Source organism: Coenobita brevimanus, chromosome 8 (genome assembly GCF_032717465.1).
Source record: "Coenobita brevimanus isolate Jiangsu-jjx chromosome 8, ASM3271746v2, whole genome shotgun sequence".
NCBI classification, from domain to species: Eukaryota; Metazoa; Arthropoda; class Malacostraca; order Decapoda; family Coenobitidae; genus Coenobita; species Coenobita brevimanus.
The window spans coordinates 29,004,900-29,031,702 of NC_136961.1; the positions used below are offsets into that span (position 1 = coordinate 29,004,900).

The 26,803-nt window shown below is 42.0% G+C and overlaps 1 protein-coding gene across 1 annotated transcript in view; it reads right to left on the reverse strand.

The window, feature by feature from the left end:
- LOC145407208 (glutamate receptor ionotropic, delta-2-like) overlaps window positions 1-6,138 on the reverse strand; it is an 83,507-nt gene extending 77,369 nt beyond the window's left edge. The window contains exon 1 of the mRNA XM_080278247.1: window positions 6,019-6,138. Within this exon, the coding sequence (XP_080134373.1) occupies window positions 6,019-6,138 (120 nt within the window). The remainder of the gene's footprint in view (window positions 1-6,018) is intronic.
- Window positions 6,139-26,803: the final 20,665 nt, after the last annotated feature.

The following is a 26,803-nucleotide window of genomic DNA, read 5'->3' on the forward strand; positions in this document are numbered from 1 at the left end:
TGGCTTCTCAGGCTGTGTAGTGAAAGTGCTGCTTGAAAGGTATTTTGGTGGGAATCATGTGCTGTATACTGACAACTACTATACAGCACCGAAATTTGCTAAATACCGTTCAGAGCACGGCATCGGCTCCTGCAGCACTGTGAAGAGCAATCGTGCCAACTTCCCCAAATTCCCCGAGGCAGGAAACTCGCAGCGATGAGACGTGCACCTACACAACTCTGAGAAGATGCTGGCAATACGGTTGCATGACAAGAGGGTTCTGCACATGCTCACCACCGTACGGAAGGGGGAACTGAAAGACAGTGGGAGGGTCGACCGTAGGATAGGCAAACCTGTGAGGAAACCTGATGCTGTCATCGACTATAATATCAACATGCGGCTGGTGGACAAGTCCGACATGATGATTGGAGAGATCGACTGCCTCAGGAAGAATACTAGGTGGTACAGGAAAGTTTTTCTGCATCTCATTGACATGACGATGCTGAATCCCTTCATCCTGTACAAGATGAAGGTAAAGCCACCCAAGTCCTTCTCCCTGAGGTTGTTCGCCAGGACTTTTGTTCAGCAGCTGCTTGAGAGATACGGTAGGGTGACAGCAGCAGCTCCAAGGCACCATTCTGTTAGACTTCCTGAGTGACTTGAGCAGAGGGCGTACATGGATCGGCACAGACTGGTGCAAATGCCTGCCACAGGCAAGAGGAAGGCTACAATCCGCAGGTGCCAGGTGTGTGCACATACCACCCGACGCACACCTGAGCACAAACGCACCTCTTGGCAATGCGCTGAGTGCCAGGTTCCCCTCTGAGTAACCTGTTTCTTTGATTACCACAGCCTAAAGCAGTTTTAAAAGTGCAAGTGGAAAATGTAAATAATGTGTAAATAATATGTAAAAAATGTTTCAATAGGAAGTGAAAGCAATGGATGTAAATATGACTGAACAGTGTAATATAGTTTTATAAGTTACTTCAAGTGACAGTGCATAACATAGTGTAAGCAAAATAGAAGTGTAAATACTGAAAATACAGTAGAAAATGTAAACAGAAATATAAATAATGAGTACTATAAGAGTATAAGCGCAGATACTTGAAGTTATGACTGTCCAAGTGAAACCTTTGCTCTCTACATATTTTGCTGAAAGAGAAAGTGAATGCTTATAGTGACAATAAACTACTATTACTGAAGGAAACATGGATAAATACTGCAGATATATATAAGTGTTATACAGTAATAGGGATATAAAGTGTGAATGTTTTTATGAATAATAAATGACAAAATACCAGGTGAGAACGAGGGCAGGCTGGAAGCTCGTACGTGCTCGTAATTTACATTACTTTCAGTGTTTTTTTTTTTTTTTGGAGTATGGATTCCAAACTATTTGAAAATCACAGAATAGTGTTTCTAGTGATAATACCAGGCTGTGGTAATCACATTACGGGATGTCGGGAGTTGTAAAGTGGAGACTTAATTTACCCAACTTCAGAAGTCTCCACAAGTCCTACGATTGTCGACGAAGGCTCAACAAACATCCCAGGAAAAAGCTAAAGGTATGTGCCATATGCGAATATAATTATAATATTCTAGGGCTAATAACTGATTTTTGGTAAATATTTTTAAAAAGTCAGTCAGAGCGCAAATATCCTCACAGGATGCGAACAGATCGGCAAAAACATCCCCGCGGTGTAGGGGTTAAGAAATTTGACATAAACATAGGTAAATTTCCTCTTAAACCATAAGCACAGAGCTTCATTAGTATACCGTGTTGCTATGTCATGTCATAGGCTTTATGGATGTCCAGGAACACCCCTATCATGAATTCTTTATCGGCAAATGCCTCTGCAATACACTGCTCCAAATTCATTAAATGATCTGCTGAACTTCTGTATTTACGAAAGCTACGTTGTTGATCATTTAACAAATTCTTCAACTTTAAAACAAAAAGAAGCCTATTATTAACCACAAGTTCCATGACCTTACATAGACAAGAAATTAACACAATAGGATGAAATGAAGTGGGATTCATAAGACGACCAGCCTCTTTGGGTATCGATATGACGTGCGCAAAGTGCCATGAGTTTGGGAACGTTCAAGACGCCCAAATCTCATTGCACAATGCTAACATCTTGATCAGTTTGTCCTGATTAAGATGCTGGATCACTCTGTACGTGATGGTATCTGATCCAGGGCTGGCATCTTTACAGGATTTAAGGGCAAGGAGCAGTTCATCTAGCATAAACTCTTGGTTGTACAGGAAGTCTATGTCTTCTGTGGCAAAGTCTATTATCTATAGCTCAGCCATTCACTTATGATGTTCAAAACGCGGATCATAATTGGCTGAGCTACTTACATGAGAAAGACTCCTGGCAAGGATGTTAGCAACATTCACGGGATTGTCATATATGTTATCATCAACCTACAGGGTGGTGATAGGGATTTTTGGGCCTTTATTATTTAATATTTTAATAGTGGACCAGACTTTATGTAATCGTGTATTACGATTCACCGTGGACACAAAAGTCTGCCAGGAGTCACGTTTGGCCCTTTTATCCCTCCTTGCCTCATCCCGTGCTTGTGTGCAATGAAATTTCCTTCTGTAGGCAGACTATCAAAAATCCTGTATCTCCTCTTGCGTTTCCTTAATGCTTGTCGGCAATCAGGCGTCCACCAATGTGCTCTGTGCTTTGCATGAACTGTAGAAGTCTTGGGAATAGCAGCCTCAGCCGTGTGTATTATGGAATTAGTTACATTTTCGACCTTAACATCTATGGTCTCCCCAGATATATCAAAATTGGCGATCCTTGAGAAGGATCCCCAATCTGCTTTCTTACAGTTAAATTTTGGAAGTGGTGGGTCTGAAACAATGTCGCGTGTATAAGAAAGACAGATGGGTAAATGATCACTTCCCAAGGAATTGTCATAAGGGTCCCATGAGAAATCTTGATGCATACCAGGGGAGGCCATAGATAAGTCAATGGCTGAAAAGTTACCAGTATGATCATCAACACGAGTTGCTCTACCATTTTTCAGAAGACAGGTTGGACTGCAGTATTAGGTTGCCTATTTGCTTCCCACGACCATCAATCCTCAAGCTACCCCATTGATAGTGATGGGCGTTAAAGTCGCCCAACACTAATTTATTCCCAGAAAGATGTTCAAATATTGAATTTAAAGCATCACTATCAATGAGGCCATGTGGAGGACAGTACAGAGAGCAAATAGACAGATATGTGTTATTAAATTTTACTCTGCACGCGACAGCTTCCAGAGAAGAATTTAGAATCACTTCCATTTGTGGGTGTGATTTGTGTGTGTATATGGCAACTCCGTGACCTTCATATCTTCTGTACGAGTGGTAGTGTCTGAACTGTGGAGGATCAGGATGATCCTCCAGGCACGTCTCCTGTAAACAAACAACGTCTGCCCTGTGTATTGAAAGCAAGATTGCTATATTTTGTAATTTATTCCCAACACCTCTATAGTTCCACTGTTATATAGTGAATGTGGCAGTTTAAGATTTACGAGGGTGGCCAGTATGCTTAGTTTTTTTATGTTCCCCGTGACCAGGCCAGTTGCTACCAGGGGACCTTTCCCGGTGCTTGCTAATGGAAACCTAAATATTTTCATCAATAACAAGGCTTCCAGACTCCACCAAGGAAGAGCTACCCTTTCTCACCTTTACTGGACCAGGAGTGGGAAGGACATGAGGACGTGCTGGCTTGCTGAGGGTGGTCAAATTAATCTTATCAGATTTGTCAGACTTCCTTATTTGGTGCACCGACTGCGAAGGAGCAGCAGCAGCCTGAGAGTATGAAGTAGCGACAGGGATGTCTGTAAGAGAGTTTGAACGTACAGGAGGCTTAGACTGAAAGGTAGGATGTGGGACATGAGGAGGGAATGTAAGGTCAGTCTGTGTCTCCACATTGCACATCACGGGATGGGACACAACCGCCGATGCATAGGAGACATTAGATTCGGGAGTTGCATGCAACTCCTTCACCTTCTTACTAGCATCGTAAACGGATATGCCCTCTGTCACTTTCACTGTGCAGACCTCTTTCTCCTCCTTCCATTTGGGACAAACCCTAGAGGAAGTGGAGTGAGCACCCTGGCAGTGGAAGCAACATTCAGTCTCTGATGTACGATGGTCAGCAGAATGTCCTACAGACGCGCACTTGCCACATGCTACGGTCTAAGCTTGACAAGTCTTTTCATGACGTACATAGATCTGACATTTTGCACAACGAAGGGGATTTGGGATGTATGGTCTGACATTGACAATTTCGTATCCAACTTTCACATTAGCTGGAAGAGATACTTTTCCAAAAGTCAAGATAACGGTTGCGGTCTTCGTCCTCCTGCCTTCCGAAAATCTAGTAATAAATCTCTCCTCTATTACATCTTGCTGTACAATTTCTTCCTCCTCCATAAGCACAAGATCCCTGCAGGTGATAACACCCCTGCAGGAATTCATGGAGTGCGGGATCGTGGTCTGGACATCATAACAGTGGAACTTGCTCAGTTTCAGCAAATCCTTTACCTGGGCAGAATTTATCGTCTTTACCAAGAGATCTCCACTTGCAAGTTTTTTCACTTGTTCTACCTCACCTGCACACCATCAATCACCTTCTTGATGATGAAGGGATTGAGGCTGGACAGGGGAGTAGAACCAACCGCATGGATCAAAACAAACGATGCATTATTTACATTGATCTCTAGAGATCGTGTCTGGGGCCGTTCAGTCAGGGGACAGTCCGTCCGTTGATCAGTCGGGATTCGGTCAGGACTACCTCCCCCCTGAAGGGGGAGGAGGCAGCAGGGGCGTCCGCCATAGTAACCATTTCCCCCTCAAGGGGGAAGTGGGAAGAAAGAGAACGAACAAGGGACAAAGTACCCGGGGAAAACACACATAGTCTGAGATTACCCTCTCAAACAACTCTCACATTCGTGTATGGTAGGATCATAAAATAAAACTATGCCTATAATGTTCAAATTTAGTACAATAATTTCTTGTTTTATCCTCTTGATGAGCATCTTCTGTATTACTACCACCACTCGCATTTTCAGAATTATCATCAGCACTCACAGGAGACTCAATACCGTACTATTCATACTAATTTCACTGTCCGATAGTTCAAGAACTTCATAATCATCACCGTCAGATACAGATAAATCACCATTTAAATAATTTTCTACCTCTTGGTCACCTTCTGCCACTGCCATCGAGGCATAAAACTTTGCTACTGGTAATGACATTGTCCTAATGTTTATAATCTGAAATATCTGAGAAATATATATATAAAAAAAAAAAAATAGCCACACGAACCCCACTGACATTTATTGCAATGTCACTCCTTCATTGTGTGAGATTTTTTGCTAAAATTTTATGAGGATATAAAATAACCATCTACAATAAAAGTCATGAGAGGCCAGGCTGTGGAAGGAAAAAATGGCTTAATGCCAACATTAAAAAAAAAAAAATACTGGGGTCTGCAGGGACCCCATTTTTTTTTTTTTTTTTTTTTCATGGGTCCGACTCTGGACAAAGGCTCAGGGCCTATTTCTTGGGGGCAGTCACCTATCCTAAGGCCCAGTAGTCCTCCTACACTTCCACATGTCACCACTTCGGCGCTAACACCCACCGTCCATACTGAATACATGCTATGGCTGTCTCATACAGGACTGGTGTACTGGTATTAGCTGGGGTACTTTTACGACATGTCGGCGGGTCATCTGGTAAATCAAGAGAGTCTGCTTTTTAGGAAATTCAAATCCTTAAACTGTTCCCTGCCCCAGCCGGGACTCGATCCTGGGTATATTAGGACTGAAGGCCGCCTCTCTACCAACTCAGCCACCGCCTCTCCCATGAAGGGTTAAGAATTTTCGCTGCACACCTCTTAATCTGCCTAGGGCTAACTTAAAATTATCAGCTAACTTATCAACGTTTTCTTTCCATGGTAACCCCACATCATATTGTCCCTGTTCCTTGGAATATTGCATAGTTTCATACAAGTCACCTAATACCTTCCCTCCCTTCTTATCGGTCTCATTGGGACTAATACCTATGTGATCTAAGTCCCACAGAGCTGTCAGATCCTTGATTTCTGGAGTAGTTTTCCTGCCATCAATATTTGCTAATTCCATTATCGGATCTACTGCCATTTTCAAAACAGTTACCAGCTCTATATGAGTACTTTCTTCTTCTGACCGATCAGTGCCACTCAGTGTCTAACCATAAACTGTGGGTAACAAATTATGTCTCCTTCCCTTATAAAGCCAGCGTGTACAAAGTGATAATAAAAGTCCACCTCAATCAGCAGTTTGACTTGGATCTGCCAACTTGTAGCCCCGAGCCTTCAGATCCCTCACATTGTGTTGCAGACCCTTCCCTGGCTTATAGTTAGGTAGTTCGCCAACAACCACCACCTTTAACTTGTGCATTTTCTAAAATGGCAGTAAAACAACTCCACTACCTCATACTCATCACTATCCATAAAGCCAGTAAATCCTTGTAGTCGTAAACATTTCTTTCTCATCTTGTTTACCTTCAAATTCACTAAACTTGATTTTTGATCAAAGGTACGTTGTGAGCATTGGTCTAATAAAGCCCTAACCTTGTTCTGCTGGCCTGTTTGAGTAACCAGTGGAATCTGAATCGTTGGCATCAACACTGCATTACGATTCGAAGCCACAGCCATTGTCACTGTTGGTTCTTGGGTTACTGTTTGTTCATGGGATTCAGAACGAGAAGTCGGACACAAGTAGTTGCTGTGTTTCTGCTGGAGAGAACACTTTAAGGAATTGTTGAACATATAGGATGGAAGTAATGCGAGTATAAGTGGCTGGGGAATGGCTGGGAGAAGGAGGGAGGTGAGAAGACAGGAAGAAATCAGTAGGATAGAAGTTGTGGAAGCAATGAAGAAAGTTAAATTGGAGAAAGCCCCAGGAATTAATGGAGTGTGTGGTGAAATGCTGAAGTGTGGGGGATAGAGATAGTAATAGAATGGATGTGGAAAATGTGCAGATTGGCCTGGGAGGAAGGTAGAGTCCCGGAGGATTGGAAGTCAGGAAATAATTATTCCCTTGTACAAAGGAAAAGGGGAAAAAGAAGTGTGTGGTAATCATAGAGGCATCTGTCTTCTTAGTATAATAGGAAAAGTGTATGGTAGGATATTTATTGACAGAGTTAGAGAAAGAACAGAGAAATTAGTTGTAGAAGAACAGAGAGGCTTTAGGAAGGGAAGAGGTTGTGTAGATCAGATATTCATTCTTAGATCTTTAGTGGAAAAGTTTCTAGGGAAGGGAAATAAGTTGTATGCGGCTTTCATGGATTTGGAGAAACCATATGACAGGGTGGATAGACAAGGATTGTGGAAGGTATCAAGAATATATGGAGTAGATGGGAAGTTGTTGAATGCTGTGAAGAGTATGTATGATGGTGCTAAGGCTGTAGTGCGTGTGGATGGTGAACTGAGTGAATTTTTCTCTTTGAAGGTTAGGTTGAAACAGGGATGTGTCATGTCTCCATGGTTGTTCAATCTGTACATGGATGGGGTAATAAAAGAGGTACAAGGTAGGGTAGTGGATGTTGGAGTGGCCCTGTTGAGAGAGGGCAGTGTTTGGAAACTCCCTGTACTGTCGTTTGCAGATGATACTGTGTTGTTGAGTGAAGACGAAGGAGAGCTGCAAGGCTTGGTGGATGAGTTTGGGAGAGTGTGTAAGAAACGGAATCTAAAGGTGAATGTAGGGAAGCGTAAAGTGATGGTCTTTGAGAGGTGAAGTCAGTGACTGTACAGTGAGGTTGGATGGTTAGGAATTGGAGAATGTGAATACGTTTAAGTACTTGGGTAGTATGATGAGTAAGGATGGAGGTTTGGAGGGTGAAGTGCTTGAAAGGGTACAGCAGGGAAGAAAGGTTGCTGGTTCCTTCAAAGCAGTAACAAGAAGCAGTGAAGTGAGCATGGAAGTGAAAAAGTTACTACATGACAGTATTGTGATACCAACTCTAACGTATGGAAGTGAAGCTTGGACGTTGCTGGAAGGACACAAGTCAAGAGTGAGAGCAGTGGAAATGAGTTATTTAAGAGGAGCCTGTGGAGTCACGTGGAGAGACAGGCTGACAAATGAGGATATAAAGGAGCGTTGTGGTGTGGATGTGAATGTGATAGGAAGCGTTAGGAGGGATACACTGAGGTGGTTTGGCCATTTGGAGAGGATGGAGGGTGAAAGACTGACGAAAAGAGTGTATGTGAGTGAGGTGGAGGGGGGAAGAGGGAGGGGGAGGCCGAGGATGAGATGGAGGAATGGGGTGGAGAGGTATATGAGAGAGCGGTGTGTGAGTTGGGAGCAGGGCAGTGAAATGGCGGGGGACAGGGCGACTTGGAGGAGATTTGTTTGTGGCCACCCCGAACGGAAATGAGGCGTCTGGCAATAGATAGATAGATAGATAGTTTCTGCTGGCAATGTCGGCATGGCACTACTTTGGGATTTGTACAATCGTGACTACCATGATCTGCCGACAAACACCCGGCACACAGCTTCAGTTGCTTTGCCCTCTTTAATTTTGCCTTCTTTGTTTTATACGTTGCACACTTAGCCCAAAAATGTCATGGTTTAAAACACAATTTACATCCATTCCTCTGCATGGGGTCAGTGTGATTTGCTTGCTTCACTGTGTATGCTGCCGTAGCGGTCGCACCCAAATGTTTTAAGGGATTCTGTCTAATTTCAGTATTACACACTTCTGTCTTTAGCACACAAACGTCATCCACATCCAACCACTTTTCTTTAAGTTCACGTTTGATCACTTCCGAAAGTGTACTAGAGAGTTTATTATGCAACTAAACAGCATAAATTTCACTCACAGTCACTCCCATTGCACATAGTGATTCTAACCTACATTCAAAGGATGCGGAAAAGTCTATAGTTCATTCACTTCATGAGCTAGAGGAAGTAAATTACATAATTTTGCAATGTGTGCAGCCTTAATGCGATCATCTTGACCGTATGTATTCCTTAAAACTGTGACTGCTGATCATAACTAGCTGGTACCAAACTGAATCCACTAATAATTCGGAGCGCTTTACCACTTAATTGTCCCTTAGGGTATGTAAATTTCTGGATGTCTGTCAGATTTGTTTGGGAGTGCACTCTACAGTCAAATTGCTTCCAAAATCCTAGCCACTGAATCGGATCACCATCAAATATTGGCAGTTCCAGAGAAGGCATCTTAATTCCCATTGCTTTCCGATTTCCTGCTTCCTCTTGCACTACCGAGTCCTTGGCAGGTAATTCTAGAGCACTTTCTAATTCGATCAAGTGTCTGTTGACCTTATTAACAATCTCCATGTCACTGACCACTTCTTCTTCCAGGTCTTCATCAGGATATAATTCTTATAATTCCTGATTGTAAGATTCGATCTTAGCGAGGATCTTCTCAACCGTCGCTTTTATACCTTTGATGTCATGAACGGTTGCCGCATGTTCTATAAACTGTCAAGTTAGTGGTCAGTTTAGTGATTGCTCCCTTTATGGCTGCTCTAAGGCTCCTCAAAGGTTTGATTTTATCCATTTTTTACGATAGGCCAATTAAGTGAAAGAAGATGACAGCAAATGCAGAATTTGAAGTTAAAACCGGGAATGCCGTCTTTCCTGAGCAAAATCCAAATAAAATGAAATAAAACTAGGTCGAAATTCTAAATTTAAAATTTTGAGAAATAATTTTGTCAAGCTCCCGTGAGGGTAGTATGTTGGGCAGTCCTGGAGATCAAACCCTAAACCAATGTTGCCAACTTTAGGAACATGTCCCTGAATGTAGGGACTTTGATTTTCAAAGACGTAGGGACGCCCAGACAAAATTCCTAAATAGGGATTTTGGGCATTCATTAATAGTTAGTATATTTTTCTGGAACATGGAATGTAAGAGGTGCGAATGATGAGGTGAAGGAGAGAGAGATTGTCCAGGTGCTTGAGGGTGCGAAAGTTGATGTATGTGAAGTAACTGAAACTAGCCTAAATGCAGAGGTGAGAGTGTTAGAGAATGGGAGTATGTATAGGATATATGTGCAGGAGTAGGTGAGAATGAGAGGGCAAAAGAAGGAGTGTGTATAGCTGTGAGTAAAAGATGGAAGAAGAACATAAAAGAGTATGGATCAGTTGGGTCAAGGATTGTGTGATTAAGATTGAAAGTTGGAATACAAATGTGGGCGATTGTGTGCGTGTATGCGCCAACACAAGATCGTGCAAGCAGAGTGAGAGAAGAGTTCTGGACAAATGTGGAAGTGTGCATGGAAAAGTTAAGAAGGAATGAGTGTTTTTGATCAGTGATATGAATGGTAAAGTAGGGAATGTGAAGGTGGATGGAATAGTTGGTGAGTCGGATGTGTCTGCTGAGATAGATGAGAATGGCAGTGCATTAGTGGACATTTGTGCTGAGAGGGGGTTGGTGATAGCCAATACCCTCTTTAGCCATAAAATGATTCACAGGTATACATGGCAAGTGATGAGAAGGGTGGGTGGTGAACTGTCCTAAATGAAAGGAAGGCAATGATTGATTAAGTGTGTGTGGATAAAAGGATGCGAAGATGTGTAATGCAAGAGCCTATAGAGGTTGGGGGAGTGGACTTTCTGACCACTACTTGGTGGTGGCCTGAATCAACATCAAAAAAAGATGGAGTAATAGAAGAAGGGAAGGACGAGAAGAGGGAGTAGTTGCAAGGAGAGTGGAAAGGTTACAAGAGGATGAGAAAAAGGCAGAATATAAGAGAGAAGTGGAGGAACGATTGGGCAACTATGAATTGGAGCAGATGGGGGACATTGAAGGTGTGTGCAGGATATTCACAGAAGAAATATATGCAGCATGTGATGTGGTGGGTGGGATGAAGAGAAGGTGGAGGGGGGAGGGGTGCAAGGAACAGCATGGTGGAATGAATAGGTGAGACAGGGTGTGGCACAAAAGAAGAAAGCATACAATAAATGGATGAGAAATAGGGGCGTGGAAGAAGTTGAGAGGCGGAAGAGAGAGTTATATGTAGAAAGAAAGAAAGAGGTAAAATGATTAGTAAGAGAGAGTAAGAAGAGAGTGAATGAGGAATTTGGAAGGAATTTGAGTGTAAAGTGGAGGGACTGTAAGAAAATGTTCTGGAAAAAGGTGAAGAGAGTACGACAGGGTGTAAGTGAGGTTAGCAGGGGAGTGAAAAATAAAAATGGTGGATTAGTAGTGGAGAAGGGAGAAAAAGTGAGCAGATGGAGAGAACACTTTAAGGAATTGTTGAGCATAGAGGATGGAAGTGATGCGAGTATAAGTGGCTGGGGAATGGCTGGGAGAAGGAGGGAGGTGAGAAGACAGGAAGAAATCAGTAGGATAGAAGTTGTGGAAGCAATGAAGAAAGTTAAATTGGGGAAAGCCCCAGGAATTGATGGAGTGTGTGGTGAAATGCTGAAGCATGGGGGAGAGATAGTAGTAGAATAGATGTGGAAGATATGCAGATTGGCCTGGGAGGAAGGCAGAGTTCCGGAGGATTGGAAGTCAGGTATAATTATTCCCTTGTACAAAGGAAAAGAGGAAAGAGAAGTGTGTGGTAATCATAGAGGCATTTGTCTTCTTAGTATAACAGGAAAAGTGTATGGTAGGATACTTATTGACAGAGTTAGGGAAAATAACAGAGGAATCAGTTGGAGAAGAACAGGGAGGCTTTAGGAAGGGAAGAGGTTGTGTAGATCAGATATTCATTCTTAGATCTTTAGTGGAAAAGTTTCTAGAGAAGGGAAAGAAGTTGTATGCGGCTTTCATGGATTTGGAGAAAGCATTTGACAGGGTGGATAGACAAGGATTGTGGAAAATATTAAGAATATATGGAGAAGATGGGAAGTTCTTGAATGCTGTGAAGAGTATGTATGATGGTGTTAAGGCTGCAGTGCGTGCGTGTGGATGGTGAACTGAGTGAATTTTTCTCTTTGAATGTTGGGTTGAAACAGGGATGTGTCATGTCTCCCTGCTTGTTCAATCTGTACATGGATGGGATAATAAAAGAGGTACAAGGTAGGGTGGTGGATGTTGGAGTGACCCTGATGAGAGAGGGTAGTGTTTGAAAACTCCCTGTACTGTTGTTTGCAAATGATACTGTGTTGTTGAGTGAAGACGAAGGGGAGCTGCAAGGCTTGGTGGATGAGTTTGGGAGAGTGTATAAGAAAGGGAATCTGAAGGTGAATGTAGGGAAGCGTAAAGTGATGGTCTTTGAGAGGGATGAAGTCAGTGAATGTATAGCGAGGTTGGATGGTGAGGAATTGGAAAATGTGAGTACGTTTAAGTACTTGGGTAGTGTGATGAGTAAGGATGGAGGTTTAGAGGATGAAGTGCTTGAAAGGGTACAGCAGGGAAGAAAGGTTGCTAGTTCCATGAAAGCAGTGATAGGAAACAGGGAAGTGAGCATGGAAGTGAAAAAGTTACTACATGACAGTATTGTGATACCAACTCTAACGTATGGAAGTGAAGCTTGGACGCTGTTGGAAGGGCACAAGTCAAGAGTGTGAGCAGTGGAAATGAGTTATTTATGTGGAGCCTGTGGAGTCACATGGAGAGACAGGCTGACAAATGACGATATAAAGGAGCGTTGCGGTGTGGATGTGATAGGAAGCGTTAGGAGGAATACACTGAGGTGGTTTGGCCATGTGGAGAGGATGGAGGGTGAATGACTGACGAAGAGAGTGTATGTGAGTGAGGTGGAGGGGGGGAGAGGAACGCGGAGGCCGAGGATGAGATGGAGGGATGGGGTGGAGAGGTATATGAAAGAGGGGGGTGTAAGTTGGGAGCAGGGCAGTGAAATGGCGGGGGACAGGGCGACGTGGAGGCGATTTGTTTGTGACCACCCCGAACGGGATTGAGGCGTCTGGCAATAGATAGATAGACAGATATTTTTCTGAAAAAAAAAGGAGATATTTTGTGTAGTTCACACAGTTATGAAGTCAATTTTGTCTGCTCTTGAGGCTGATGAAAGTTAATCATCATTTCAGGAGGAGGTGCCTCTCCTTTTATCAAACTGCATTTGCTGAGCTCCAGAAAAAGTTGCCTCTCTTTATTCCTCTGTTTAAGGAAATGAAATTCATATCTCCTAAGATTGCATTGGATTTTGATGCTAGAAAAATTCTACCTTAACTGACAATTTAGTGATGTAATATGGACATCTGTTAGAATCTCAGTGATATTCAGCAAGAGAGGGAGGATCTTCCAGCATATTTCAGTGGTGATGAACGTAGGCTACTTCTTAAGAAAAGGTGTGAAGAATTTTGAGTGTATACTTCTAAGTTACAGAATGTTTCAGACCAGTATGTTTTGGGGAACTTTGCCTCTCTAGCTAGGCTTATCCTAACTTTGCCACATTTCAATGCAGTAACTGAGAGGATCTTCTCTCTAATGACGGATGCAAAGACAAAAAAGAGGAATAGGATAGGACCTGAGTTATTGGACTTCTTACTCTTTATCAATTCTAATATGAAATCAAAGGATGAAAACTGTCTTGATTTTCCAAAGCAGATTGAAGAGAGGTATTTGGCACTTCATAACCAACATATGTATGACCAAAACCTGTAAAGCTTTGTTTTCTGTCCATTCAGGCCTTTAGTTATACTTTTGTGTTCAATATTATAATGAGGGTGATCTGTTTGTGAATGATGAAAGTGTTATAATTTGTTTCAAAGGATATGAGAAAAAAATATTAAAGCAAATAACCTACTTTCCATTAATAAGCATTAAGTTAAAGGATAAAACTGTCTTGATTTTGCAAAGGGGATTGAAGAGAAGCATTTGGCACTTCATAACCAACAGATGTATGAATAAATAGAGTTAAGCTTTGTTTTCTGTCCATTCAGGCCTTTAGTTATACTTTTGTGTTCATTATTATAATGAAGGTGATCTGTTTATGAATAATGGAAGTGTTATAATTTATTTCAAAGGAGTATGTATAGTTGTGAGTAAAAGATGGAAGAAGAGCACAAGACAGTATGGATCAGTTGGGTCAAGGATTGTGTGGGTAAAGTTGAAAGTTGGAATACAAATGTGGGCTATTGTGTGTGTGTATACGCTAACGCAAGATCGTGCTAGCAGAGTGAGAGAAGAGTTCTGGACAAATGTGGAAGTGTGCATGCAAAAAGTTTGGAAGGAATGAGAGACTGTTTTTGATCGGTGATATGAATGGTAAAGTAGGGAATGTGAAGGTGGATGGAATAGTTGGTGAGTGGGGTGTGCCTGCTGAGATAGATGAGAATGGCAGTGCGTTAGTGGACATTTGTGCTGGGAGGGGGTTGGTGATAGCCAATACCCTCTTCAGGCATAAAATGATTAATAGGTATACATGGCGAGTGATGAGAAGGGTGGGTGGTGAACTGAATGAAAGGAAGGCAATGATTGATTATGTGTGTGTGGATGAAAGGATGCAAAGATGTGTAATGGATGTAAGAGCTTATAGAGGCTGGGGGAGTGGACTTTCTGACCACTACTTGGTGGTGGCCAGAACTAGGATCCAAGTAAAATGAAGGAATAGAAGAACAGAAAGACGAGAGAAAGGAGTAGTTGCAAGGACAGTGGAAAGGTTACAAGAGAATGAGAAAAAGGCAGAGTATAAGAGAGAAGTGGAGGAACGATTGGGCAAATATGAATTGGAGCAGATGGGGGACGTGGAAAGTGTGAGCAGGATATTTACAGAAGAAATATGTGCACCATGTGATGTGGCGTGTGGGAGGAAAAGAAGATTGGAGGGGGGTGCAAGGAACAGCATGGTGGAATCAAGAGGTGAGACAGGCTGTGGCACAAAAGAAGAAAGCATACAATGAATGGATGAGAAATAGGGGCGTGGAAGAAGTTGAGAGGCGGAAGAGAGAGTTATATGCAAAAAGAGAGAGATGAAAAGATTAGTAAGTGAGAGTAAGAAGAGAGTGGATGAGGAATTTGGAAGGAATTTGAGTGTAAAGTGGAGGGACTGTAAGAAAATGTTCTGGAAAGAGGTGAAGAGAGTAAGACAGGGTGGAAGTGAGGTTAGCAGGGGAGTGAAAAATAAAAATGGTAGATTACTAGTGGAGAAGGGAGAAAAAGTGAGCAGATGGAGAGAACACTTTAAGGAATTGTTGAACATACAGGATGGAAGTAATGCGAGTATAAGTGGCTGGGGAATGGCTGGGAGAAGGAGGGAGGTAAGAAGGCAGGAAGAAATCAGTAGGATAGAAGTTGTGGAAGTAATGAAGAAAGTTAAATTGAGGAAAGCCCCAGGAATTGATGGAGTGTGTGGTGAAATGCTGAAGCATGGGGGAGAGATAGTAGTAGAATGGATGTGGAAGATGTGCAGATTGGACTGGGAGGAAGGTAGAGTCCCGGAGGATTGGAAGTCAGGTATAATTATTCCCTTGTACAAAGGAAAAGGGGGAAAAGAACTGTGTGGTAATCATAGGGGCATTTGTCTTCTTGGTATAATAAGAAAAGTGTATGGTAGGATACTTACTGACAGAGAGAAAGAACAGAAGAATTAGTTGGAGAAGAACAGGGAGGCTTTAGGATGGGAAGAGGTTGTGTAGATCAGATATTCATTCTTAGATCTTTAGTGGAAAAGAGTCCAGAGAAGGGAAAGAAGTTGTATGCGGCTTTCATGGATTTGGAGAAAGCATATGGCAAGGTGGATAGACAAGGATTGTGAAAAATATTAAGAATATATGGAGTAGATGGGAAGTTGTTGAATGCTGTGAAGAGTATGTATGATGGTGCTAAGGCTGCAGTGCGTGTGGATGGTGAACTAAGTGAATTTTTCTCTTTGAAGGTTGGGTTGAAACAGGGATGCGTCATATCTCCATGGTTGTTCAATCTGTACATAGATGGGGTAATAAAAGAGGTACAAGGTAGGGTAGTGGATTTTGGAGTGGCCCTGGTGAGAGAGGATAGTGTTTGGAAACTCCCTGTACTGTTGTTTGCAGATGATACTGTGTTGTTGAGTGAAGACGAAGGGGAGCTGCAAGGCTTGGTGGATGAGTTTGGGAGAGTGTGTAAGAAACGGAATCTAAAGGTGAATGTAGGGAAGAGTAAAGTGATGGTCTGAGACGTGAAGTTAGTGAATGTACAGCGAGGTTGGATGGTGAGGAATTGGAAAATGTGAGTACATTCAAGTACTTCGGTAGTGTGATGAGTAAGGATGGAGGTTTGGAGGGTGAAGTGCTTGAAAGGGTACAGCAGGGAAGAAAGGTTGCTGGTTCTTTGAAAGCAGTGATAAGAAACAGGGAAGTGAGCATGGAAGTGAAAAAGTTACTACATGACAGTATTGTGATACCAACTCTAATTTATGGAAGTGAAGCTTGGACGTTGTTGGAAGGACAAGAGTGAGAGCAGTGGAAATGAGTTATTTAAGGGAAGCCTGTGGAGTCACATGGAGAGACAGGCTGACAAATGAGGATATAAAGGAACGTTGTGCTGTGGATGTGGATGTGATAGGAAGCTTTATGAGGAACACACTGAGGTGGTTTGGCCATGTGGAGAGGATGGAGGGTGAAAGACTGACGAAGAGAGTGTATGTGAGTGAGGTGGAGGGGGGAAGAGGGAGGGGGAGGCCGAGGATGAGATGGAGGGATGGGATGGAGAGGTATGTGAGAGAGGGGGGTGTGAGTTGGGAGCAGGGCAGTGAAGTGGCGGGGGACAGGGCGACGTGGAGGCGATTTGTTTGTGGCCACCCCAAACGGGATTGAGGCGTCTGGCAATAGATAGATAGATAGAGATGAGAATAAATATTAATCCATGGAGCTTACATTATTAATCACTTCTTAATTAAAATCTGCATTTCTTGTTAAAAATAAGTTTAATTAATGTAGGGACAGGCATAGGGACTTTGCCATTGTATGTAGGGACACCTAGGGACTTTCTATGACATCTGTAGGGATATTTGGACCAATCAATTTTTGGGTTGGCAACACTGCCCTAAACCCCCTCGCAAGCAGTTTCTTGCCCAAGAAAGCAACGCGCTCTATTCAAAAGGCCATCCAACACCATAATAACCCCCTCTTATTTATCACTAGATATAATCCTGGTCATGGCACCAATTTGTTAATTATTATATCTGTAGGGGGTCTTAATTATTAACTAACATAAAGCGAAATAACAACTCACCATTATATACAGTATGTGGAAATGGCATTTTGATCAGTACTCAGTATAAATATTCCAAGGCCTAATAAATATGCTGTGGTGTTGATGGTATTTTATGAGGCAGAATGATGACTGAAGCCGATTGCTGGAGAAGGTTCAAAACACGTGTATTCACTATCTGGTGGCAGGGAGAGAACCGAACAGCTTCGCGTTCGAGCAGCTTGGTGCGCGAAGTAAATTAATTTAAACTTATCAATGAATACATACTTAAATATGTTGTTTTCTCGATGACCGTATTTATCTCCAGTGATAAATATTATCTTACCCAACATATATAATACAAGAAATTATTTACAAAGAAATGTGATGTCGTGGGCGGGAAATTCAAACCCGAAATCCACGACATGCGCTAACAGAAAACCATTCTGCCTTTTAAGTCTTATCTTCCTCTTGCATATAATAATTATAATTAGCTACTTAATTTCCAATTGATGCAATATTATTTCAGTCGTAAGGAGGTATGGCAGATATTACCCTTACCTCTTATACTAGGGCCTAGGCAATAAAGAGAACATGAGTTTAGAGACTCTTGCAGCACAAAACAACATACATTTTGCCCTTTAATTTAATCTATAATACCATTCTTTTTAAATAACCCGCTGTCCTGCTTAACTGACGATGTTGATTTAGAAATTTTTGAACTCCGTGATTCGTTTATGAGCCCCTGCATTTAATTACTCTTGACAATCGTTCATGCACTGAGGATACTACTGTAGGATATGACAAGTTAACATTTTCCAAGAGGTTCCGACTATCGGCAAATTTTCGAATTTCTTCCTTTATAGTTAATTCACTGATAGTCCTCTGACTTATATTAAGTCTTCCAGAGATTTTCCTTAATGGAAAACTGGCCAAATGAAATGTAATAACTTCATGTCTTTGAGTAGAAGTTATCTCCATTCGTACTCCCTGAGCGAACCAATTAAAATAGCCCGCTACTTAGGCTGCTTTCACGCTTTCTGTCGTCGTCCATGGAGACAAGAGAAACAGAAAAAAAAAATATTTAAAACTATTTCCCAGCGTTGTAAAGGAAAATATTTTATAAATAATGATGGCTGATTTAAATTGCTTATTGCAGCTATTTTCTTTTCAGTCTTAAGCTACGAAATAATTATTATATGTTACCACATTAGAAATGAACTCCGAAAATTATTCTTGACCGTCCCTGAGAGATAGTTCTGAAATTTCAATTAGTTCCTTTTAGGACTTCCTATTAGTATTATCGTAACTAAAGCACTGCTCCCTACAATTCTGAAATACATCTGTAATTTAGCATTTACTTATTGTTCTTTCTAACAGTTTTACATAACAGGTTTCGTCTAGTAAAGATATAAGAAAGTGTATGTGCATTATCGTTGACCGAAATCTTCTGGATGCTCTGCTGTTACTTCTTAGGGCGACAGTCCACAAGGCTGATTCTCAAGTGCCTTGAGACCTCCTCCATCAGACTGAGCAGATGGCACCCTCCAGTGACTCAGCCAACGTCAAGATAGTGGCCATAGACCTGCAACAAGCGCTTCCTTGTCCACGACTGCAAGCTGGTGTGATTCACTATTAGCAGAAGTTATGGGTCTACATCTTCTGCACTTATGACATCAACAAGGAGGAGGCCATAATATTTGTGTGGGATGAGGTGGCAGAGGGGCATGGCTCAGACAAGGTGGCAAGCTTTTTACTCAAGTGGCTTTAGATAAAGATCAACCAGCAACAGCAGAACACCACTATTTGTGTGTTCTTTGACAGCTATGGGGGCCAAAACAAAAACATCACTATGGTTCTTACAGCTCTGCAGCAAGTGCTCATCAGGTTTCTGTTCAGGGTTGAGTTCGTCTTCATGAAGTCTGACCACTCGTTCCTGCCCTGTGACCGTATGTTTGGCCTGAGTGAGAAGGTCTGCTCTGATGTGTACATCTGTATCACCAAGATGTACATCGATGTTATATGGTAGCTTCTTCCATCAAAAGGCAGAGCCCTGTTGTGGCCATGAAACGGAAGGAACGTCACTGCCCTGAAGAACCACATCACAAAACGTCAGACAGTTCACTTCTCCCAGGCCTGCCAGCTAGTTGTTGACATTAACTTTCAGGAAGGATATTATATTAAGAATGACTACAGCCTTGATGACACTCCAGCCAACTTCACAATGGTGCGAGTGATGAAGGGAAGGGCGAAGTATGCACGAGAGAGGTTTGACTTTTCCAACGTGGCAATGATGCCTACTTACCCCACAGGTTTGACTTGTCCAACATGGCAGTCATACCTAATTACCCTACTAAGTGCCTTCTGACACCACAGAACTGCAACGACCTCAGAAGTCTCCGCAACTATCGGGTCAGAGGCAGAAACGTGGTTCAACTGTTTCCTTGACCATCAGGAGCAACTGAGGCAGGTACAAGGGAGACGTCAACATGCTGGTGATGAGTCAAAGCCAGAGCATGACCCTGACAACAACACTCTGGACTATGTACCAGCTGTTTGTCACACTGGAGTCATCAGGCGCTAGTGTCAAGTCTCTCTCCTCTAAACTTATGCTTCGTTTGTTGACGACTATGGCCTGACAATGGAGAATAGGGTTTGGATTACCGCTACTGAGACCATCAGATACTAATATCTGGTGTTTAACGAGTGTAATAAGATTTGTCTTCCACCATTACTCTGATTCATAATAATACTATTTTTTAACTACTTTTCTACTATTCAATTATTCACCCTCACTGATAATAAGAGCAGTACATACATACAGACATAGGAAGATACAGCTATAGGAAGCCAGACAGACTGACAGACAAACAGACAGACACGAGAGGAGAGGGAGTGGAAAGCTGGGAGTTGGATTGATTGTAGCTATTATTTTTTAAGCCTACCCATGTGAACGTTTTGTGGGGGAGACATAGCACATTCATATTGTTTAATTGTGCTTATCTTCGTTGTAACGAATGTTGTTTTTGTACCTCGCCTGGATGGAGTCCGGCGAGGTATTGTTTTTGGTCAACTTTCTTTGTTTCATTGTTTCTTTGTTAGCAACATTGCGGAAAAACGGCGGAATGAAATTACATGAAACTTTCAGGACATGTAGGCACTGGTCCCCTAAACAAAGTTATTATATTTTGGAGGTAATCGAGTGACCCTGAAAGGTCCAAATGAAGGTCACGGATTTTCAGAGGGCTATAATTTGAGGCCGGTTGAAGATAGACCCAGAAAGGTCAATGTAAAGGTCACGGTTACTCAGGGGTCTATAACTTGAAACTGGTTAAAAATAGACATTTACTATTATCAACATACAGGAGATCCCATATGGGTTTTTAAATGGTACCATGACCTTTCACTTTAAGTGACGTTGAAAGGTCAAACTCATGGTCACGGATATTCAGGGGGCTATAACTCGAAAGTGGTTGAAGATAGAGATACTTACTATCATCAAGATATAGAAAGTCTTACATGGGCTTTCATCTGACACGAATACCTTTGACCTTAAGTGACCTTCAGAGGTCAAATGAAAGGTCACCGATTTTCAGAGGACTATAACTTAAAAACAGTTGAAAATAAAATAACTGCTGTCAGGCGAAGTTTGTTGTGCCTGGGAGCACATGTAGCAATTAAGTTTTGCCAGAAAACAGGTTGATAATTAAAAATATATTATTAATTAATATTAATTTCATGGATATGGCCAAAAAAATTTAAGAATCACAATCGACACTCAAAAGCCTTTCCTGGTAAAAAAAAAAAAAAAAAAAAAAAAAAAAAAAAAAAAGTACGTTCTACTATCAAAATATGAAAAGTTGAAGTTGCGAGAATACTGCTGAGCTTTGAACCCATTCTCCCGTGTTTTATGATTCCGCAGGGGAACACTTTACGTCACGCAACCCCTCAATTACACTTACACCATTTTGGATTATCCACTTGTATTATAACTGGTGTTTCTTAAAATTCTTATGATCCGAGGATGCTATGGGAGCATTCCTGTGCGTGAAAATTCTGCATTTGGAACCTGAGGAAGCAGTGATATCATTAAAACACTGCAACCATAGTTTCTTAAGGAATTTTTTTTCACGTAAAAAAAAGGACACTGCAGTAGTTCAGTTTAATCAAGTGATTATAGAAACCAATATTTCCCAGTCATGTGTGTCGAATTTGGACTTTTCTAAGGGATAAAGTAAAACCGGGTATATATATATATATATATATATATATATATATATATATATAGTGGAGAGACACATTACACGTGTGTATACAAATGTTTTTTACGCTCCTGACCAAGCTATTCAATAAGATATGGGTGACAGGGTTACTACCGTCAGTTTGGAAGAATGGTGTAATTGTTAAAGTTCCGAAGAAGGGAGACCTGAGTGAATGTGGTAATTGGAGGGGAATCTCTTTGTCACCGATGGCTTTGAAAGTTTTCAGTAGAGTGTTGTTAAATAGGTTGGAGCCGGTGGTTGAGGGTATTCTGAGGGATGAACAGGCTGGTTTTAGAAAGGGACGTGGTTGCAATGATCAGATCTTTATAGTTAGGCATTTGATGCAGCAAGTTAATGAAATGAGAGTACCGTTAAGTCTTTGTTTTGTTGATTTTGAAAAGGCTTTTGATAGTGTTTCGAGAGAGACTATGGGGAAGATCATGAGACATTATAGAATACCAGAGGAGTTTGTGAGGGTCATTATGAACATGCATGAGGACACATTTTGTAAAGTGATGGTTGATGGTTGTCTGAGTGATGCGTTTGAAGTCAAGTCCGGAGTAATTCAAGGTGGTGTTCTATCGCCTTTACTATTTATATTGGTCATTGATTATATTATGAAACGCGTTGGAACAGAAACCGGTGCAGGTATACTTTGGGGAGAGAACAGGAAACTTTTAGATTTAGATTATGCAGATGATATAGTTTTGATTTGTGATGGGCCAGAAGAGATGCAGAGAGTGTTGGACTGTTTGGTGAGTGAAGGTCGCAAGGTGGGTTTGGTTATTAATTGTGGAAAAACTGAAATAATCAATATGAATATGGAAAATGCGCAGGAATGTGTAATTGGAGGTATGGTTGTAAAGCAAGTTGATAGGTTTAAATATTTAGGTACTTATTTAGCCAAGGATGGTTCTTTGAACTTTGAATTCGAGGAAAGGTTAAAGAAGGCTAATCAGGCAATGGGAATGCTTAAAAATATTTGGAATAATAACAATTTCTCTGTGCATACAAAAATCAAACTTTATAAGGTAATGGTTAGGAGTATCTTAATTTATGGACACGAGTCTTGGTACAGCACAGTGACTATGGAAAATAAATTCTTGGTGTTTGAAAATAAAGCACTTAGAAGAATATTAGGAGTTAAGTGGTGGGAAAGGATACCAAATAGTAGAATTAGAGAAATAACGGGAGTGCAGCCGATCGATGAATATGTTAGATTCTCACGATGGAAGTGGCTAGGACATGTGTATAGGAGACAGGGAATAGTACGAGGTACACCAGGGTGGGTGGCACTTGGTAGGAGAGGTAGAGGAAGGCCAAAAGAGACGTGGGTGAGGACAATGAGACGGGAAGCTGGAGATGAGTGTTGGGGAGATCTTGAGGAGTTAGCACAAGATAGGATGTGGTGGTGTGAGTTCATCGAGGCCCTATGCATCCCCGAGGGTGCCACAGGAAATGATTGATTGATTGATTGATTGACCGGGAATCGAACCCGAGACTTCTAGATAAAAGTCAGGCACTGTTACACTACACCACGGCGTGATAAAAGCGGGGCCACCCGAAATTTCTGATGAGCTAGGTAAATCCATGATGGGAAGATGTACTGCAGTCACAACACATCAGGATTATTGCTCAGCCCCACGCAACTCAGCAAGTAATAGAGCAGATTTAATCCATCCCAGCCACAACACGAGCGTCTTTATATTTTAAAGAGACACAGTACACGGGTGTGTACAAATGTTTTATACGCTCTTGACCAGGAATCGAACCCGAGACTTTTAGATGAAAGTCAGGCACTGAATTTTTTGATGAGCTAGGTAAATCCACGATGGGAAGATATATATCAGTCACAACACATCAGGATTATTGCTCAGCCCCACGCAACTCAACAAGTTACAGTGTAGTTTTAATAATATCCCATCCATAACACAAGCATCTTTATACATTGGAGAGACACACATTAGGTGCGTGTGTACAAATGTATCGAGTTTGATTCCCAATTGTGGAGGCCAAAACAAAAACACCACAATGGCTCTTACAGCCTTGCAGGATGCTCGCTAGGTGTCTGTTCAGGGTTGAGTTCGTCTTTGTGAAATCTGGCCACTCGTTCCTGCCCTGTGACCTATGTTTGGCCTGACTGAGGAGAAGGTTCGCTCTGCTACGTACAACCGTATCACCAAGGTGTACCTCGATGTTATACCTTCCTCCATCAAAAGGAAGCTCCCTGTTGTGGCCATGAAACGGGAGGACTTTTTGGACGTCACAGCCCTGAATAACCACATCACAAAACGTCAGGAAGTATACTTCTTCCAGGCCTGCCAGGTGGTGGCTGACATTGCCTTTCAGGAGGGCTATTACATTAAGAACGACTGCAACCTTGATGACACTCCAGCCAACATCACCAAGTTGAGAGTGATGAAAGGAAGGGCAGAGTATGCATGAGACAGGTTTGACTTGTCCAACAGGGCACTGATGCCTAATTACGCTACTGAGTGCCTTCTGACACCACAGAAGTGCAACGACCTCAGGAATTTCTGCAGCATTCTTGATTCAGAGGCCGAAACTTGGCTCAACAGTCTCCTTGACCGTCAGGAGCAGCTGAGGCAGGCACAAGGGAGACATCAACATTTTGGTGAGGAGTCAGAGCCAGAGCATGACCCCGACAACAACACTCTGAACTAGCTGTTTGTTGCACTGGAGTCATCAGGCACTATTGTCAAGTCTCCCTCCTCTCCACCTACGCCTCCTTTGTTGACGACTGTGGCCTGACAATGGATAACGAGGTCTATTACCTCCACTTAGACCATCAGGTACTAATCACTGGTGTCTGGTGAGTGTAGTAAGATATTTTTTCCCATAATTACTGTGATTAAAAACGATACTCTTTTTTAACTACTTTTCTGTTCTTACATTAATCACTATCACTGATAATAAGAGCAGTACATATATACAGAAAGAGTAAAGAATAAATGACACAGACAGCCCGACAGACGGTCAACCAGGGATACATGAGAGGAGAGGGAGTGGAGAGCTGGGAGTTGGACTGATTGTAGTAAATATGATGGGCAGGTATATGGAGATTTGTTTAAAATATACGTTCAAGATTCTTGGGCTACGATCACTCGGCCTGTCACTTCCCGATCATTATGACAATTATCCAATTGTTGACCTCTTTAGACTCGATATTCAATCACTTGATAATCTGTATCAGTTCTTCATTGGGCATCTTGACTTGTTTGGGGACACTATGACACTGCATAATATGTTTCAATATTCATTGCTATTCATCTGACCTTACATAACTCACTGTGAATTCGCTTGTCTTTGTATATTTGTTGTATATGTCAGCATAATTTTACTTTATCATATTATGTTTCTTTTTTTCTCTTCAACGACATCCCCAGATTGTCGGGATTTGTGCAGAATACTGTATTCAGAAACAATGAAAAATAATACTGAGTCACTGTAGAACAACAACCAGTTAAGTGAGCTGTGGTTTGAACAACGTGTGAACGCACAGTCTGTATCATCAACTATCTCAGCTCATTAAGGATAGTTACAGCTAAAATACCCTAGTATTCCGTTGACGTAGCGTGTGGGTGGAACTGGTCACCCCTGATATATGCCTGGCCACCCCCAGAGGTCACTTAAAATTTCCTGCGGAATATCCCTGGACGATGGTAGAAACTTCAATAGGGCCAATCGGTAATAGTTAAGCCTCTGATACCTACCAATTGTATTGAAAAATATATATATATAATTATTCCCTGCCTGCAATTATCGTTTTTAATACTGCCTTGTTATACAACGATCCTATCTATCTATCTATAGCCAGATGTCTCAATCCCGTAAGGAGTGGCCACAAATAAATTATCTCCATGTCGCCCTGTCCTCTGCCATTTTGCTGCCCTCTCTTCAACTTACAACCCCCCCCCCTCCCTCATATACCTCTCCACTCTATCCCCCTAGCTCATCCTTGATCTCCCATCCCTATCCCCCCCTCCACCTCCCTTACATACACTCTCCTCGTTAGTCTCTCGCTCTCCATCCTCTCCAAGTGGCCATACTAATGTTTAATAAAATCCAGCTCAATTCTGCATCATCCTTAAACATGCTTGGGGTTTCATTCACTCGGGACTTACAGTTCTCGGAAAGTTCATATTACATCTCTTGTAAGATCTACTTCCAAGAGATTAGGTGTGCTAAGCCGACTCCGTACCTTCTTTACCCCTGCACAGTTGTTGACTTTATACACGAGTTTTATTCGCTCCTATGTAGAGAATAACTCTCATGTTTGGGGAGGCTCCCCACATACAGCTCTTCTCAATAGGGTAGAGTCAAAGTCTTTTCGTCTCATTAACTCTTCTCCTCTTACTGGCGCCCTTCAACCTCTGTCTCTCCGCCGCACTGTTGCATCTTTATATCTTTTCTTTCGCTACTTCAATGGTCACTGCTCCTCTGAACTGCCTGTTTGCATCCTCCACCTCTACGATGGGCGCGTAGCACCCGTCTAACAGCAAACTCTCATCCCTTTTCTATCCAACTCTTTAATGCAAGTTTAACCGTTACTCTCAGTCCTTCATTTATGCAACAGGTCAGTTCTGGAACCGTCTTCCTCTGTCTGCATTTCCTACTTCCCATTATCTTCAGTCTTTCAAACGCAGTGTGTCCAGGCATCTCGAAATGAACGGATCTTGAATTTGGCTCTCGTTTGTATTGTTTTTTTCTTGGAAGGAACGGATTGCCGGCCCCTGGCCTTTGGTTCCTTCTTCCTTGCATAAAAAAAGAAAAAGCTACCTCAGTATAATTTTCCTAACGCTTTGTAACACATTCACACCACAACACTCCTTCGTTTCCACATTAATATTATTAGTCATTATCTCCATGTAACTCGACATGCTTCTCGCAAATAACTCATTTTCACTGCTCTCACTCTTGACTTCTGCCCTTTGAACAAGGTCCAAGCTTCGCTTACATTACATTAGAATTTGTAGCACAATACTATCACGGAGCGACTTTTCTTACTTCCATGCTAAATTCCCGATTCCATATCACTTCTTTCAAAGAATCCGCAACCATTCCTCCCTGTTGCACCCATTCACGGACTTAATCGTCTAATCTTCCATCTTTACTCATCACACTACCTAAGTACTTAATGCACTCGGATTTTCCATTTCCTTATCATCCAACCGTACTGTGCATTCAGTGACTTCATTTCTCTCGAAAACCACAACTTTACTCTTCCCTAAATTCAGCTTTAGATTCCGTTTCTTACACACTCCCCGAAACTCATTCCCCAAGCCTTACAGCTCTCCTTCGGTCTCACTTAACAGTTCAGTATCAACTGCAAACAATAGATCAGGAAGTTTCCAAAGGCTGCCCTCTCTTATTAGGGCCGCTCCAACATCCGCTACCCAACCATGTATCTCTTACATGACTCTGTCCATAAACA